Genomic DNA, 14,816 nt, shown 5'->3' with positions numbered 1-14,816 from the left:
CAATCACATCCCTTTATATGTTTCCGTTGATATTTTGACAGTTTATCTTCAGTGATGAGATCCAAGTCGTTGAGATTGACAGACCTCTTTGCCATAACGCTAATCTTTAGATCAATCCACAGATTTTTTTGGATCATGTTCAAGTGTAAATGTAAATCAACCAAGGGTAAGACTACTTTCGGTTTTTACAGATGCTTGACTCACGTCAGGATGCTGGATGCTTGAAACTGGCGGCTCAACTTACTTTCTGATTACTTTGGTTTATAATTATTTAGCCACTCACACTTTGGACTGTCAGCTGATAAAAATTTTTGAATAAGAAGTAAAAATGACATCACCACAAACGTGACACAGCTGAAGAATGCGATAAATTTCACACTCTTGATCCAAACACGCATTCAGAACTTCAGGAGATTAGAAACAACTCACATACTTCAAAATCAAAACAGGACTTTATGTTCCACAAAATCTCCTAAATTCCTCACAATTAGACAATATTACACCCAAAACTTGTTTCCAGAATCCATGGAAACCACAAAAAAATGGCAGCATTAAAATAAAAAAGAAAAAAGAAATTGCTCAAAATCTGAGCCGGCTGGTCAGATCTTACAGAAAAGCAGAAAATGGTGCAATGATGATATTTGTGTACACTGCAAAAACACAAAATCCTACAAACATTTCAGCAAGTTATAGGAGCCGGTATAAAGTCGATAATTCCTTAATATTGATGAAAAAGTACTAGTTCCACTGACAGATTATTTCACTTATAACAAGACGTTTTTTCATGTTATAAGTGAAATAATCTGCACTTTTTCATCAAGCGCCTATATTTTGCTGAAAAGTTACTTGTAAGTAAATTTTGTCTCATTTCAAGTGTACCAAGATATTTACTAGACCAAAAGTACTTGGTAAGATTTAGTGTTTTTGCATTGCGTTTGTTACCAAAGAAGTTTCTTTTTTAATGAATCCTAGTTGTAATGATTACATCACATTCACACAGAGGTGTTCAACTCAACAGGAAGTTGTGATTTTAAGTTGAGAAACACTTTACAGCTGCACATTTACCTTTCTTATCATGTGATCTCCCGTGTCTCTGTATTTCCTCTTTTACAAGGGAAACAAAGTGTCCCTGATCCAGCAGTAGCACCACTGTCTTAGTTTTTACAGATTTTGAGTCCTAAATGTCTGTTGGATAAAATAAAGCCACCAGCAACCTTAAAGTGAAGTAAACCTTGAGACAAACATAAATGTCAGTGGTAAATCTGTTCAGGCTGACTCAGACCAGTGCAGATTTGTAATTTCAGTCCTTCAGGATTCCACAGCAGCTCATTGCAGTCCTGTGGAGTTGCCATGGTGTTTAGATTGAGTAGGAAACAGGTTACATCAGGTCTTTTCTAGTGTTTGAAGCAAGTCGCTCTGTTAGATGAAATCTGTTCCTGGTGTGGCTGAGAGCTGACTAACTGTCACCTCGGTGTAGGTGGATCCCGTCAGGACGCAGGCAGTCTTCTGCGGAGCGGTCGCATGACACAGCGCTGCATTCTCGGTGCAGTTCAGACACGCCCCGTAGCTTTCCTGCTGACCGTTTGAGAACCTTGTGGAGGCACTCGTGTCCTTGTTGCGCTGTGGAGTGAAGCTGAATCGCTCCTGCGGCTGTGGACTGCCCCTGTAGATCATCTGTCGCAGTGTAGACGTGTCTCTACATAAACACTCGCGGAAATTGGGCTTGCACAGCAGGTAGACCATTGGGTTGTAGATGGTGGAAGACTTGGCCAACACTGCGGCCAGGGCGAACACAACAGGAGGGACGGTTGTGGCGTCTCCGAAAGCAGCCCACATCGCCACGGCAGCGTAGGGGGACCAGGCTCCCAGGAAACCAATGCACACTGCTATGGACAGCTGTGGGGAACGCAGCAATGCAAGCAGAAAAGCAGACAGATAATGACCTACACATTGGAAAACTATTTAGCTTTTTTACATTTTATCTCCTTACAATCACAAACTTCAGTTTTATGGGGATTTTATGTCATAATACATCACAAACCAGTAACAAAAGTCTTGGCTTTAACAGCATTTAGCTTATGACTGACCTAAAATCCTTTAAGATACAGAAAAGCCTGGCAAACATTTTGTTTCAGGGAATTCCTGTGGCTAAAATATTTAGTAACTTTAGATGCCAATTGATTGCATTGCATTTAATAACTGTAAGTGCAAGTGCACAGAACATTTAGAAAACCATCTATATGATCTACCACTTCACAGTAAAGAACTATTTTGTGTTGGTGTATCACATAAAATCCGGTTTAAATTTGTTATAGTCTGAGTTTGGTTTCACAACACTTTAACAAAAGCAAATATTGATTTCCTTGTCTCTTTTCTGTAATTTTTAATGCTGCAAATGCAAAAGACATGACAAAAACAAGCAAGTAAAACCTAGTACATCCTTAAAGGGGACCTATTATGCAAAATTCACATTTTGCACGTTTTTATACTTTCATTTTGGTCTCGACTGCTTCTAAAGACAGCCAGAGTGTTCAGAAAAAACCTACCTAGTAACTAACCTGAAAGGTTCCAGCAAGTTTGGTCAGCTGGTTTTACCACTATAAGCGCTGCATAATGGCTGCTGGAAAAGATAAACGTTTTGTTGTTGACTGAGGGTGTATTCTCACCAGCCCTGTTTAGTCTGCCTTAGTCAAACTCCAGTTTGTTTGTCTAGAAAGTCCGGTTCGTTTGTGAAGGTGTGAATGTCCAGTCGAACTTTGATGCAGACAAAACAAAGGCAAGAGTCTCGTGCTAGCAGGAGAAATGGCTTCTGGTCTTTTACCGAAGACAAAAGAAAAATCCAACTGCAAAATTTTTGTTTGAATTTTGTGAAGATGGAAGTTGTGCTCATTGTCTTCTTCTGAAGTTTTGCGTCATTTCCTTCTGTAGTTCTTGGTACAGCGCCTCCACTGGCGACGAGTGGAATAGGCTTTTCAATTAGTTTGGATCATTTGACTCAAGGCAGTAAAAGCAAATCGCTGGAGTTGAAAATTGAAGCAACTTTGGTCCCAAATGGAACCGAGACTACCGGACTATCAGGTGTGAAAATATCCTTACCATTCAGTAAACAGCTGCTGCATTTTTGTTGGTTGTGCAGGAGGCTGTACTTCTTCTGCTTTTGAGTCTAATTCAGGGTCCTAGATGTTACGGTCACATCTGTTTCCAGTAATGTTATGTGTGAGTGTAAAGGTTGAGTTTGGGGCCGTGGCCAGCAGGAGCTTATTTGGATTTAAAGTGACAAGACACCCTAAAACAGCTCAAAATAGGCAGAATAAAATCTAATTATCAAATAAAATTAATAGACATATTTTGTATTGCCCAGGGGTCTCAAACTCCAGTCCTTGAGGGCCGGAGTCCTGCAGTTTTTAGATGTGTCACAGGTACAAAACACTGGAATTAATGTCTTAATTACCTCGTCGTTGTGTAGATCAGTTCTCCAGAGCCTTGCTAATGATCTAATTATTCTACTCAGGTGTGGTGCAGCAAAGGCTCATCTAAAAGTTGCAGGACAGTGGCCCTCCAGGACTGGAGTTTGAGACCCCTGGTATAGCCCATAGACCTATCCTAACCTGTTTATAATAGGTGCCCTTTAAGTTCTGTCAACTGCAAAACCATGAACTCGGTGTTGCCTCTGCATCAGTGACAGCCACATCCTCTGACCTTCACTATGAGAGCGTGTGCATTGGTGGTCTTGGTCTGGGGTGACACATGCTGCTGAACCGCCTGACGCGATCCCCGCACTGTCAGCAGAATGAAACCGTAGGAGAGGAAGATGATGGTGCAGGGCAGTGCATAGCAAAAGACGAAAAGGCAGACTATGTATGTCAAAGCTAAAAGCTCCTGGTTGGGTGCGTGCCAGTCAATGCAGCAGGCCGTGCCGTAAGGTTCAGCGCTGTAATGCCCCCACTGTGCCAGGGGCCCCACCGCAAACACAGATGCGTAGCACCACACTCCGGCCACCAGGAGGCGGGCGTGTGAGGGCGAGAACTTGTTCCCTGTGAAGGTAAATATAAAACAGACTTTACTAGATTAGAGATGAAAGTCTGCAGAGTTAAAACAAAAAACAATGTGCTTGTTGCTTTATTATGTCCTCACCATAAGTAGGGAAGCAGACTTTAAGGCAACACACCAAGGAGAGGGCAGTGAGGTTTGTCAGGCTGCAGAGACCAAACAACACTCCACACATGGCATAAAGCTGGCAGGTAATTTCTCCAAAAAGCCACCTGCACACATGAGAAACGAGACGGCTATATGCCTGCTGCTAAAAATCAATTCCAATCTCATGATGGATCTCTACTGGGGATTAATGGCTTCTAATATTAAAATTAGTTCCAATCGATTAACTAATAAAGCCCGCTTAGACCTTCCTTTAGTGTTGTAGTTTGGCCGCCATCCACCAGAGGGCGCCGCTGGTCATATTAGGCGGTTGATAAAAACAAAGATGGCGGCGGCGCCATAACAAAACAGAAAAGAGAAACAGTTCAAACAGCTGCTGCTGTGGGATGCAAAATGCTCTTTATACGGTTCTGTTTTGAAATATAAACACTCAAAAAGCTTCTTAAGTTCAGTTAGTCGATTGATAAAATCAGTCCACTTTAGATTAGTTCAATAATCGATAACTTGCATCCTGTTTTCTGTTAAAAAAAATAAATAAAAGTGGGAATCTGAATTGTCTGCGTTTGTCCTTTTTAATTAAAATCAACTTGTTTACTAAAAATGACAACGAGATACCTGTGTGAAAAGGCCGACGGTATCGCCAGTGGAAACAGAGACAGGGTCATCCCAAGGTCGCTGATGGAGAGGTTGATGATGAAGAACTCTGCTGGTTTCAAAGTTGATCTCTTGTGAAAAGCAACAAGCAGCAGAAGGCAGTTGCCTATGAGGGACAGGATACCTTTGGGAGAAAAGAAAGAAAAAGCAGGATGGCGAAAAGACTAAATGTCAGGAAACATATCAGCGTGGCAAACATCGGATCATTGTGTTCACTCACAAAACAAGCTGTAGACGGAACCCATGAGGATGTCGTGCTCCTTCGAGATGCTCGAGGCAAACAAAGAGGCTGCGTCTGAAGCATTTCCCATCTAAAATGTTTGCACAACCAAACAAATTAGATCATCACAAATAATGCTTTAAATGACTGGAGAATTTATTTACTGGAACTCTACAGTAGATTGATGTTGAAGCGTTGATTGTAAGCAGTGGAAAACGGTCAAACACGGTCATAATAATAAAAAAACAAAACATTTATTTCAAGCTGTGGTTTAAATTGTTTCAATTGAAACCAGAAGTTTACACACAGCAAATAAGAAGACGCATATATTTGTTTTTTTCCTTTGTCTGAAGCTAAATCAGACCAAATGTCTCTTGCTTTGGTCAGTCAGAATTACCAAAGATGTTTCTATTTGCTAAATGTCAGAAAATTTAATACATTTTTTACTAAATTTAAAAATAAATAAATAAATAAATAAATAAATTCTTGCTAAGTTTACTGACATTTAGCAAAGAGAAATAATTTTGGTGATTCTATCCAACCTAAAACAAGAGAAGTTTGATCACATTTAACATCAGATAGTGAGAAAAAATGTTGTGATCTTCTTCTTCTGTATGTAAGTTTCTAGTTTCAAATGTTTATCTGGTTGTGAACTGATTTAAATTCAACTTCAAAGGTTTGAAAATACAAGAGATTTCAGGACGTCATTAAAAACTAATCACACACAGTAAATGATTCAATAAAACTAAAAACATTGTTATCCGTAAAAGTATTGGATCGATGCCAACCTGATAATATAAATACTTAAAGTTCAGATTCAAACTTGACATTTATCTATTTTTGTTTTGTAGTTTCTCAACTCCAGATCAGAAAAGATTTTCTCTTGATTTGCACTTTATTTAGGAAAAATGCACTCCATATTTCCATATTTCTGTAAATTATGTTATTCTGTAGATAAATTGTGTTTTAGGATTTAAAAGAATAGCTTAATGGAAAAAATATACAAACACTTGAATGTTGAAAGTTTGATAACATATCAAACTTAAATAATGAAAAACTTTATAGATTTCAGTCTCGATGCAAAAACAAAGTCTGGCCAAGTATTTTTGATCTAATTTCTAGTGAAAATGTCTTAATGCACTTGAATTAAAACCTACAAGTAATTTATTTGCAAGACTTAGGAGTTAGTTTTTAATAAATAACTACTTAATATTGTTAAAAATAAGTACTAGTTCCACTAACAGATTGTTTCACATGGAAAAACGTCTCACTATAAGTGAAATAATCTGCCAGTGGAGCTGGTATGTTGTTGCCTTTATTAAATAATTATTTACCTAAAACAAGCTCCAATATCTTGCTGAAATGCTACTTATTGATTTTGTATTAGTTAATGTTTACTACTAGACGTTGCATTAGAAACTAGACCAAAAATACTTGGTAAGATTTTATGTTTTTGCAGTGTATTGACGATACTGGCCTTGTATTTATTTGTTATTGGGTCGATATCAAAATATGTAGTATTATTATCAGAACCCTTCGCCTTGGTTTCATTTATCCAAATAACATTGTAACAAAACCTACTGTTTGCAAACCCATTTTCAAACCTAAGTGTACAGAGAAACATGCAGAGCAACATGAAGGGTGAAATATCCTGACAGAACAAATTGGCCCAGAACTCCACGATGACTTCACTGCTGATGACATTGCAAGGTGACGCTTCAAACACTTGGCTCTTCATCAAACCTCTCTCTGTCTGATGAGGAGCCGGCGTTTGAAACGTCACCTTGCTGCAGTGAAGTGGTTTAATAAATGCAGTCTGAAACCTTTATGTTCGTTCAAAACCCTTCAGAAGTTGTCAAATTGCTCCCGTTTTGTCTTGTTCTTATGAGCTGTAACATGTTAGAGTTTGGGATTTTTTCCTGTTAGGTGTGATTCTCACCTAAGAATGAAGCTCTTAAAATAGTTTGACCAGATTGAGGTGCAACAGCAAATTGCATCTCTGATGTTGCTGCTGATGTCTTTTCCTTTTTGGCATCGTAACAAACATTTTTATATTTTAGGCCAACAAACTGCTGGTGAAACTGATGATGATGTGCTAATTAAGCTGCAACTTCCTCACCTAAATGCCATGAAAAGATGTGCAGTTTTTTTTATTTTCCACTTTTCTTACACACACAAAGGTGATGTGGGATCTGTTTTGTGCTTTGTATACTTGAGGTTAACTTAAGTTTACATTTTGGTAGAATTTCTGGTTTTTGTTGGGATTATAAAACTATATTTAAGAACTGCAAGTTGTTCAGACGCTGAAGGAGGCAGAAAGCATCACTAAAATGGCCAACTGGTTCGTTAAGCCACTTCAAAACACACTAATTGCATGTGGAAAGTGGTAAATGTTGTACTGCAGCTCTTGCACAATTGAAGCACTTCAAAAACACAAAATCCTACCAAGTATTTTGGTCTGGTTTGTAGTGCAAATATCTTATTACACTTGAAATAGGACAAAACTAACATAACTTTTCAGCAAGATGTTTAACCTTGTTTTAGGTCAATATTTTATTAATATCTATGAAAAAGTTCTTCTTAGATTATCCCAGATTATTTCACTTTTAACAGAAATTTTTTTAAATAAATGCAGCTGGTTCTTTTCCATCAATATTAAGGAATTATTAACTAAATAAACTCCTATATCTTGCTGAAAAGTTACATATTAATTAGTTTTGTCTAATTTCAAGTTTACTGCAATGTTTGTACTAGAAACTAGACCAAAAATACTTTGTAATATTTTGTGTTTTTGCAGTATAGTAACCCAGATCAGCTGGTTTTACCAGTACGCATTGTACAATGGCTGCTGGAAAAGGAAAGAGTTTTGTTGTTGTTAACTTACCATCCAGAAGCCACTTGATGCATTCTTGTTTATTGCGCAGGAGGCTCTACTAATCATTTTCAAAGATGTACAGTTGTATATATTGTGCATTTTTAAGACCCCAATTTATATTTATTATAGACTCACCTCAGGACACTAGATGCTTGAAACTTGTGGTGAGACTAATAAATGTCAGAATGATTGTTTGTTTGCTGCGTAAATTTGATCTTTGATGTTTTCTCGACAGCAGTATTAAAATTTGGTCGTAACTTATTCTTGTTTTGTGAGTTTTAGTCGTCGTCACACCCCCTGAAACTGGGCATCTTTTCTGTGAAAATATTCCCAAAGGCATCCTGTAAATGAATTACTAAAACCACATCAGTGGTAACAGTTTGACTTAACTCTTCAACCTTCTCTGTGCTGCTCTCAGTATTTCAAACCCACACAGTCAGATGGAGGAACAAATGAAAAAAGATTTCCTTTGAATAATGACAAAACGAAATAATCCCCTGCAAAAGATGAAAAGCCGTTTTTGTTTTAAATCCAGATGCACTCAATTTAAAACAAAATTTGAAAAAAATTACAAAACTTTTTAGCTCTTGCAGCAGGATTGAAAACAAAACAGCTGCAATAATTAATCACTGTTCTGTTCAAATCTCTGCTGAAAAGTTGGTGGATCTTCGAATGTTTCCAACAGGAAACGTTGATCCAACATTTTAAAATGATCAAAGAAAAACTGTTCCGCCTCTACGAAGAGCTTAGCATCGCACACAGATTTCAAGGAGTTAGTAAATTAACTTAATACAGTGTTAGAGGAATCCTGATCCTTTCTACTAAACATCCATTCATGTAATTATTTATTTCAAACAGATTTTTAAAAAACAAGAAAGGAAACAATCAGTAGGTCAAGAGAAAACATGCATTTATAACGGAGAGCAAAATAATTTGCTTAGCACTGTTTTCTGTTTGAAAAGGAGTAGGAAGAAGCAAATACTTATTTAATCTGATCTCAATTGAATAAAATATCTGACTTACAGACTCAATAATTATCAAAAATGTGTCATTAAAACCGTGTTATGGTTTTCTAATGCCTGTTCAATATACTGTGGTAAAGAACCAATCAATAAATTATATTACATAAACAAAATAATTACAAACTATCCTCATTACAGGACAAGAAAATCTACAGTCCATAATAATAATAATAATAATAATAATAATAATAATAATAATAATAATAATAATAATAATAATAATAATAATAATAATTTTAGTTTTTTATTCATATTAAAATTGATTCTCTGCTGCCTGTGTTTTTATTCCACTAATCAAATTAACAAGATTTGTTAAAAACAGGTTTTTCTAATTTCCTTGTTAAAAATTTGTGTTTTTATGTTGAATTAAAAAGCTTTTTATATTTTAGGTGATTATTTTATTTTATTATTTTATTTTTATTTTAACCTGACATTGAATTTAAGGCTTTCTTCAGAGTTTCTGGATTATTTTCTCCCAAATCTGCTCAGATTAAATCTTCAGTCTCGATTGTGGCTCAGAAGGATTTTATATAATTTTTATTATTAAATGTGTTTTGTTGATGTTTGAAGTTCTGCAAGACATTTTATGAAGTTTCTGAACATTTTCTTTTTTCCTGTCAAAGCAAATTTCTTTTAATAAGATTTAGAATTTTAATTAGTTTTTATTGATGTACACATAATATTTACCATAGATAGTAAAGTAATTTTATCTGTTTTTATCTCATTTTGGTTGTTTTTGTTGGCTTTTGTCTAATTAAATTATTAAAAGTGACAGTAATAATACATTAAATTATAAATTATAACGTTAATCATTTCCAGGTCATGCTTATACGCTTTTCCAGTGAACATGTTTTAGATTAAATGTTTTTATTTTATATGAGGTAATTATAAATAAATAGGTAGAAATATAGAAATCTCACTGATTCTTTGTGATGGAGTTCAGTCTTTAGACTGTTTTTTTTTTGTAGCATTATAAGTTAAAAAGGTGTTTCCCAATTTACACATATTTCCTATTTTGACAAAAATAAATAAATACAAAATCAACTGTTTATTTTGTCATTAGGAGGAAAAGTTTGTCTAAATTAATGTGAAAAATGTCATTTCTGCTTCAGCGATCATCAAACACATTTTGCTCATATTCCTGAGTTTCTTCAGAGTTTGATGAGTTTCTCGTATCTGATGTTGTCAATCAGCTTCAAAGCAAAGGATTTATTTCTTCTAACCACATTTAATCCACATTTTAAGAAGAAGGACTAATTACTTCTTCACATCTGGCCTTTTCCTCCTCATCAATTAAATCACCATTTGAAAACCACTTCCTGTATTTACTCATCATTTAGTCTTTGAAATGATCTGATTTAAGCAAAGTGTGTTTGAGATTCGAGGAACGAGATGAAGCTAAAGCTCATCAGTTTGAAAACGAGGGAGAGCAGCTGAACTCCACCGACGGTCTGCAGAGCCACATTTCACGACAGAGCAGCTATGATGTCCAGTTAATTAGATTCCTTCTGTGAAAGAAGAGCGCTGACCTCCAGATGGTGACACCGAGCATAAACCATGCAGTGGCTGCCGGCCGCGCAGCAGAACCGCCGTTTCATTCCTGACTGGCGTCCGCGGCGCTCCTGAACCTGGAAAACGCCGAGGAAAACGCCTCAAACCGATGCAATTTATTCCTGTTGTCAGGATGACGAGGAATCTGCTCTGCGTGAGTTTGCAACAAGTCTCGTGTCGTTAATGCTGTGACATTTATGACGGCACTGAAAATAGGACTGTCACTCATAAACGTCTGAAATGAGCGGCCATTTAAAGGGCTGAGGGTCGGGGAGCGCGGCGGTAAGCGGCCATCTGCAGGGAAATCTGTGTCGGAGTTAAAGGTGACCTGTTGAACAGGATACAAAACATGATCTTAACATTATTTTCCACAGAATCGTTCCTAGATAAAGAGATTTGAGTCTGCTCTGTTCTGCCTACTTTGAGTTGTTTCAGGGCGTCTTGTCTCTTTAAATCCAAGTAAGCTGCTGCTGGCCACGCCCCCAGCTCAATGGTTACGTTTGCTGCAAACAGATGTGCAGTTATACAACTGTACATCTTTGAAGAGCATTAGTAGACCCTCCTGCACAACCAACAACAGTCCAGTAAGTGGTTTCTTGATGTAAAGTCAACAACAAATCACTTTCCTTTTCCAGCAGCCATTGTACAGCGCATACAGCAGTAAAACCAGCTGACCAAGGATGCTGCACTACAAAAATACAAAATCTTACAAAGTATTTTTGGTCTAGTTTCTAGCACAAACATCGTAGTATGATTGAACTAACTTATATGTAACTTTTCATCAAAATGTAGGAGCTTGTTTTAAGTTCTACTGGCAGATTATTTTATTTATGACGAGACATTTTTCCAATGTTAATTGGAAATAATCTGCCAACAGAAGAAGTACTGTTTAAACTTTGGTTCCCATAAGCAAACTTCACTTTTACGGTACATACATCTCTGTAAATTGAACCACATTTTACTGCTGTTGTGATGAAGAGCGGCCATATTGAAAAGCAAAGCTGCCTTACAGATTGTAACTGGGGGTAGTTGGAGTTGCTCCCAGTCTCCCAGTGGAAAATCCGACTCCTTTTGGCGTTTCAGTTAATTTTTTCAACTAAGAAGTTGAGTACAACCGGAATGGAGCGTTTGTGAAGCCGCTCATTTTCCAAACACCAAAAAACACAAACTTATTGCCAGAAAACAGCTGGGTGGGTTTTTTTGTTTTAGTGCTTGGGTTGTTTTTAGAAGCAGTACAAAAACTTACCAAGATATGATGTTTGTACAATAGGCCTCCTTTAAATTTCATTTCTACCTTTATGGTCTTAAAGTGGCGTCAGCAACAACATCAGTGATTGTATTTGCTTAAATAACACCAGTGATTACACAATGGTGGTAATGGTACAGTATGTTCACGGACAGCCCTCAGAGTTTGCGCCTTTGACATATCTTGTGTTTGTGTTTTGGGAGGTTATGTGTCACAGTGCATCTTTTACGCTTGGTTTAATTGGGCTTCCTGCCCCCTCAGGGCACCAACAATGTTTTCATCAGAGCTCTAACATTTTTATGCTTCCTGTGCTACTTTTCACAGTTTCCAAACCACTAGATCTAAAATAATTTTCATCTCAAACTCGCTGCTAATTGTCTGCTGTTTTTGTTTTGACAATCACATTCAACAAAGCAGCTGTTAAATGACAAATAAATACTACCCCGATCTGTGTGTGTGATAATCTAGTAGGCTTATAATTCCCAGCGATATAAAAAGATGTAGCAGGAAGTTGTTTCAGAAACATGTAGGGTTTCTTTGTTGCACGTCCCCCAGAGCCTGTGGAGACCTTTGAGAGATTAAAGCTGACTGTATTCACCCTGCCTGCCTCTTCAACTGAGAGGGACTGTCAGTGACAAGCAAATGCCAAAACTGTATAATATTCACACAAAGCCTGGGCAGAATGACAGGGCCATCGGAGGCGACTCCTTCCAACGTCGGCACCGTGCTGCGACATAAATTATGCAATGTCTGAGGGGAGCGATCACATGATGCAGCGCACCTAAAGTGTTTAAGATGCAGAGCTTGACAGGATCTAATCAGACTATAAATGAATTCCCAGCAGGGCCGGATTCACCATTTGTCATGTACAGAACAGAACTAGTAGCACCGGCTACCTCTTTGCTGCTGCCTGTAATGTGAGCTTTATTACTGCAGGTTTTTAATTTTCTTTAATGAAACGATGGGAAAAAGTCAGATATTTAAATACACTCTGAATCGGTGTGAATATCATGTTGAGTTTGGGGTTTTATGGATTTAATTCAAACCTTTTTTTGTCAAGATGAATTAGTTTACATCAAACACGGCTGAGTAGGGCTGCAACTAACAATTATTTTAATAGTCGATTATTGATTACATTACTCATTCTGGCAATTATTCTCATAATTAATAAAATTTTCTGCCAATTAATTGATTATTCTGATGATTTTTTTGATTATCCTGTCAGTTAATCTAACAATTAATCAATTATTCCGCTATTCTGATAATTATTCTGATGATTAATCAATTATTCTATTGATTTTTTGATGATATATAAATTATTATGACAATTAATTGATTATTCTCATGATTAATCGATTAACTGGATTAAAACATAATTCTGCCTTCTGCAGATTTTTTATTTAAGCACTTAATATGGAGTTAAATTTGTTTCACAATTATTCAATAATAAAAAAAAAATCATGTCAAACAAAAAAAAAATAGAATTGTAATCAAAAATTTTGGATTTGCAAAAGAGTATATTTTTTAAAAAATATATATATCTCAATCAAAAAATTTAACTAGTCAAAACTTTTTGAATTGTAATAATTTTTTGATTGAATAATTGTGACACAAATTTAACTCCATAACTTAACCACAGTAATTTTGCCAAAATATGGGGGAATATTTCTGCCATAAGTCAAGAGCACACGTTTCCTGTCTGAAAGCAGGATTTCATGTCTTCTGTTCTCAAAACCTTTAGTACTTGTTTGCTTTCAAACTGAAAATGTAAGCAAAAGAATTAAAGGTTTTCAGAACAAAGTACATAAAATCCTGCTTTCAGACAGGAAATGTGTGCTCTCGACACAAACATGTTGTCAGTAGATCATAGAATAAAAGAACAAAGTTCATTTTAAATCAGTTTTACTCAAACGTCCGATCATTTTACGTGGTCTCTTGGTTGTATCTATATTTCCTGGACCCAGGACCTTCTTGCTGCAAGGCAACAGCTCACTGTGCAGTGTAGTAATCATTTCATCATGATTAATCCAATTAGTCATTTCAACCCTATTTTTAACCCTTTTAAAATTAATTGATATTGTATAATTATTTAAATATCAACAAAACAGATAAAATTAAGTATTTAAACACAAAAACTTAAATGACCTTCATGTCCTTGATTAATATCACTGAAAATTACTCAGCAGTATTAAATACATCAGATTAGAAGCAGCTATAAGTTTCTGTACCGGTGATTTTCTGCTTCATTAAATCACACAAATCTATTCATCGAGTTCTTGCAAACATCCTGTTTCACGTTTCCTTCCTGCCTTTGCTTTGATCCCTGAAAGCCGAATGTGAATCACTTTGTTAAATAAAGTTGTTCCAAGTTCTAAGGCCACACTTACTCATAATAGTCAAGCGTCGTCTACAGGTATTGATTTTCTGTTGAAGCCGAAGTGAAACCCAGTTATGTGTTTGTGCAACGACAACAAGCAGCTTGTTTATGCAGGCAAACATTCAAACAAACAATTCATGCCGCCTGGGATCAGGTTGACCCGGCTGCGTTGGAAACGGTCGACCGTTGTGACGGTTCCCACATGGGCTGGAAGACAAACAGCAGCAGCTGTTTGTTGCAGAGAGGTGCAATCAGAGCGCCTCGTCACTAATCCTGCGCGGGGTCCCACAGTCTTCTGTCAGGTCTCTGACTTCATCTAATCATCAGGCTGAACAATCCGGCTCCACTTTACTGAAACAAGCTGCCCTTCAGGAAATACTCTTTCATCCCAGTCAGACACAAATCGCAGAAAATTCCCTAAAATTATACACAATCCATGTTTTCAGCTGTATCATCTTTATATATATTTTTAATTTCCTCTTAAAACCACATGAGGAAATTCAAAAAAGATGAAATATATCAACCTCCCTGATATCTAAAGTCACCGTTATGCCGTGGAAACAGACGCTGCTGCTTACCTTCCAGGGAGGAATGGCTTGTCCTCAATTAAACTCATGGAGGCCAGGTGGAGAGCCAGACATGGAGGAGAGGATCTGACCAGTCTCTGGGAGGAAAAACAAAAACAGAAAACACAGAAGAAGAAGAAGAAGAAGAAG

At 36.9% G+C, this 14,816-nt stretch overlaps 1 protein-coding gene across 2 annotated transcripts; it reads right to left on the bottom strand.

The window, feature by feature from the left end:
- Positions 1–869: 869 nt before the first annotated feature.
- Positions 870–14,801, bottom strand: opn7d (opsin 7, group member d). 2 transcript variants are annotated; one of them, XM_044119107.1, is made up of 6 exons: positions 14,679–14,801; positions 5,030–5,120; positions 4,771–4,933; positions 4,135–4,262; positions 3,700–4,034; positions 870–1,896 (listed from the first exon to the last, which is right to left on the bottom strand). In XM_044119107.1, exons 2-6 carry the CDS (start codon positions 5,118–5,120, stop codon positions 1,420–1,422), a joined length of 1,194 nt encoding a protein of 397 aa, XP_043975042.1. In that variant the 5' UTR covers positions 14,679–14,801; the 3' UTR covers positions 870–1,419. The 2 variants fall into 2 exon arrangements, with proteins under 2 accessions (XP_043975042.1, XP_043975032.1); XM_044119097.1 differs by lacking the exon at positions 14,679–14,801 and adding an exon at positions 10,456–10,696.
- Positions 14,802–14,816: the final 15 nt, after the last annotated feature.

This window comes from Gambusia affinis, linkage group LG01 (genome assembly GCF_019740435.1).
Source record: "Gambusia affinis linkage group LG01, SWU_Gaff_1.0, whole genome shotgun sequence".
In the NCBI taxonomy this organism is placed as follows: domain Eukaryota; kingdom Metazoa; phylum Chordata; class Actinopteri; order Cyprinodontiformes; family Poeciliidae; genus Gambusia; species Gambusia affinis.
Note: the sequence above shows the minus strand (reverse complement) of the source record. Positions and strands in the feature narration are given on the sequence as shown.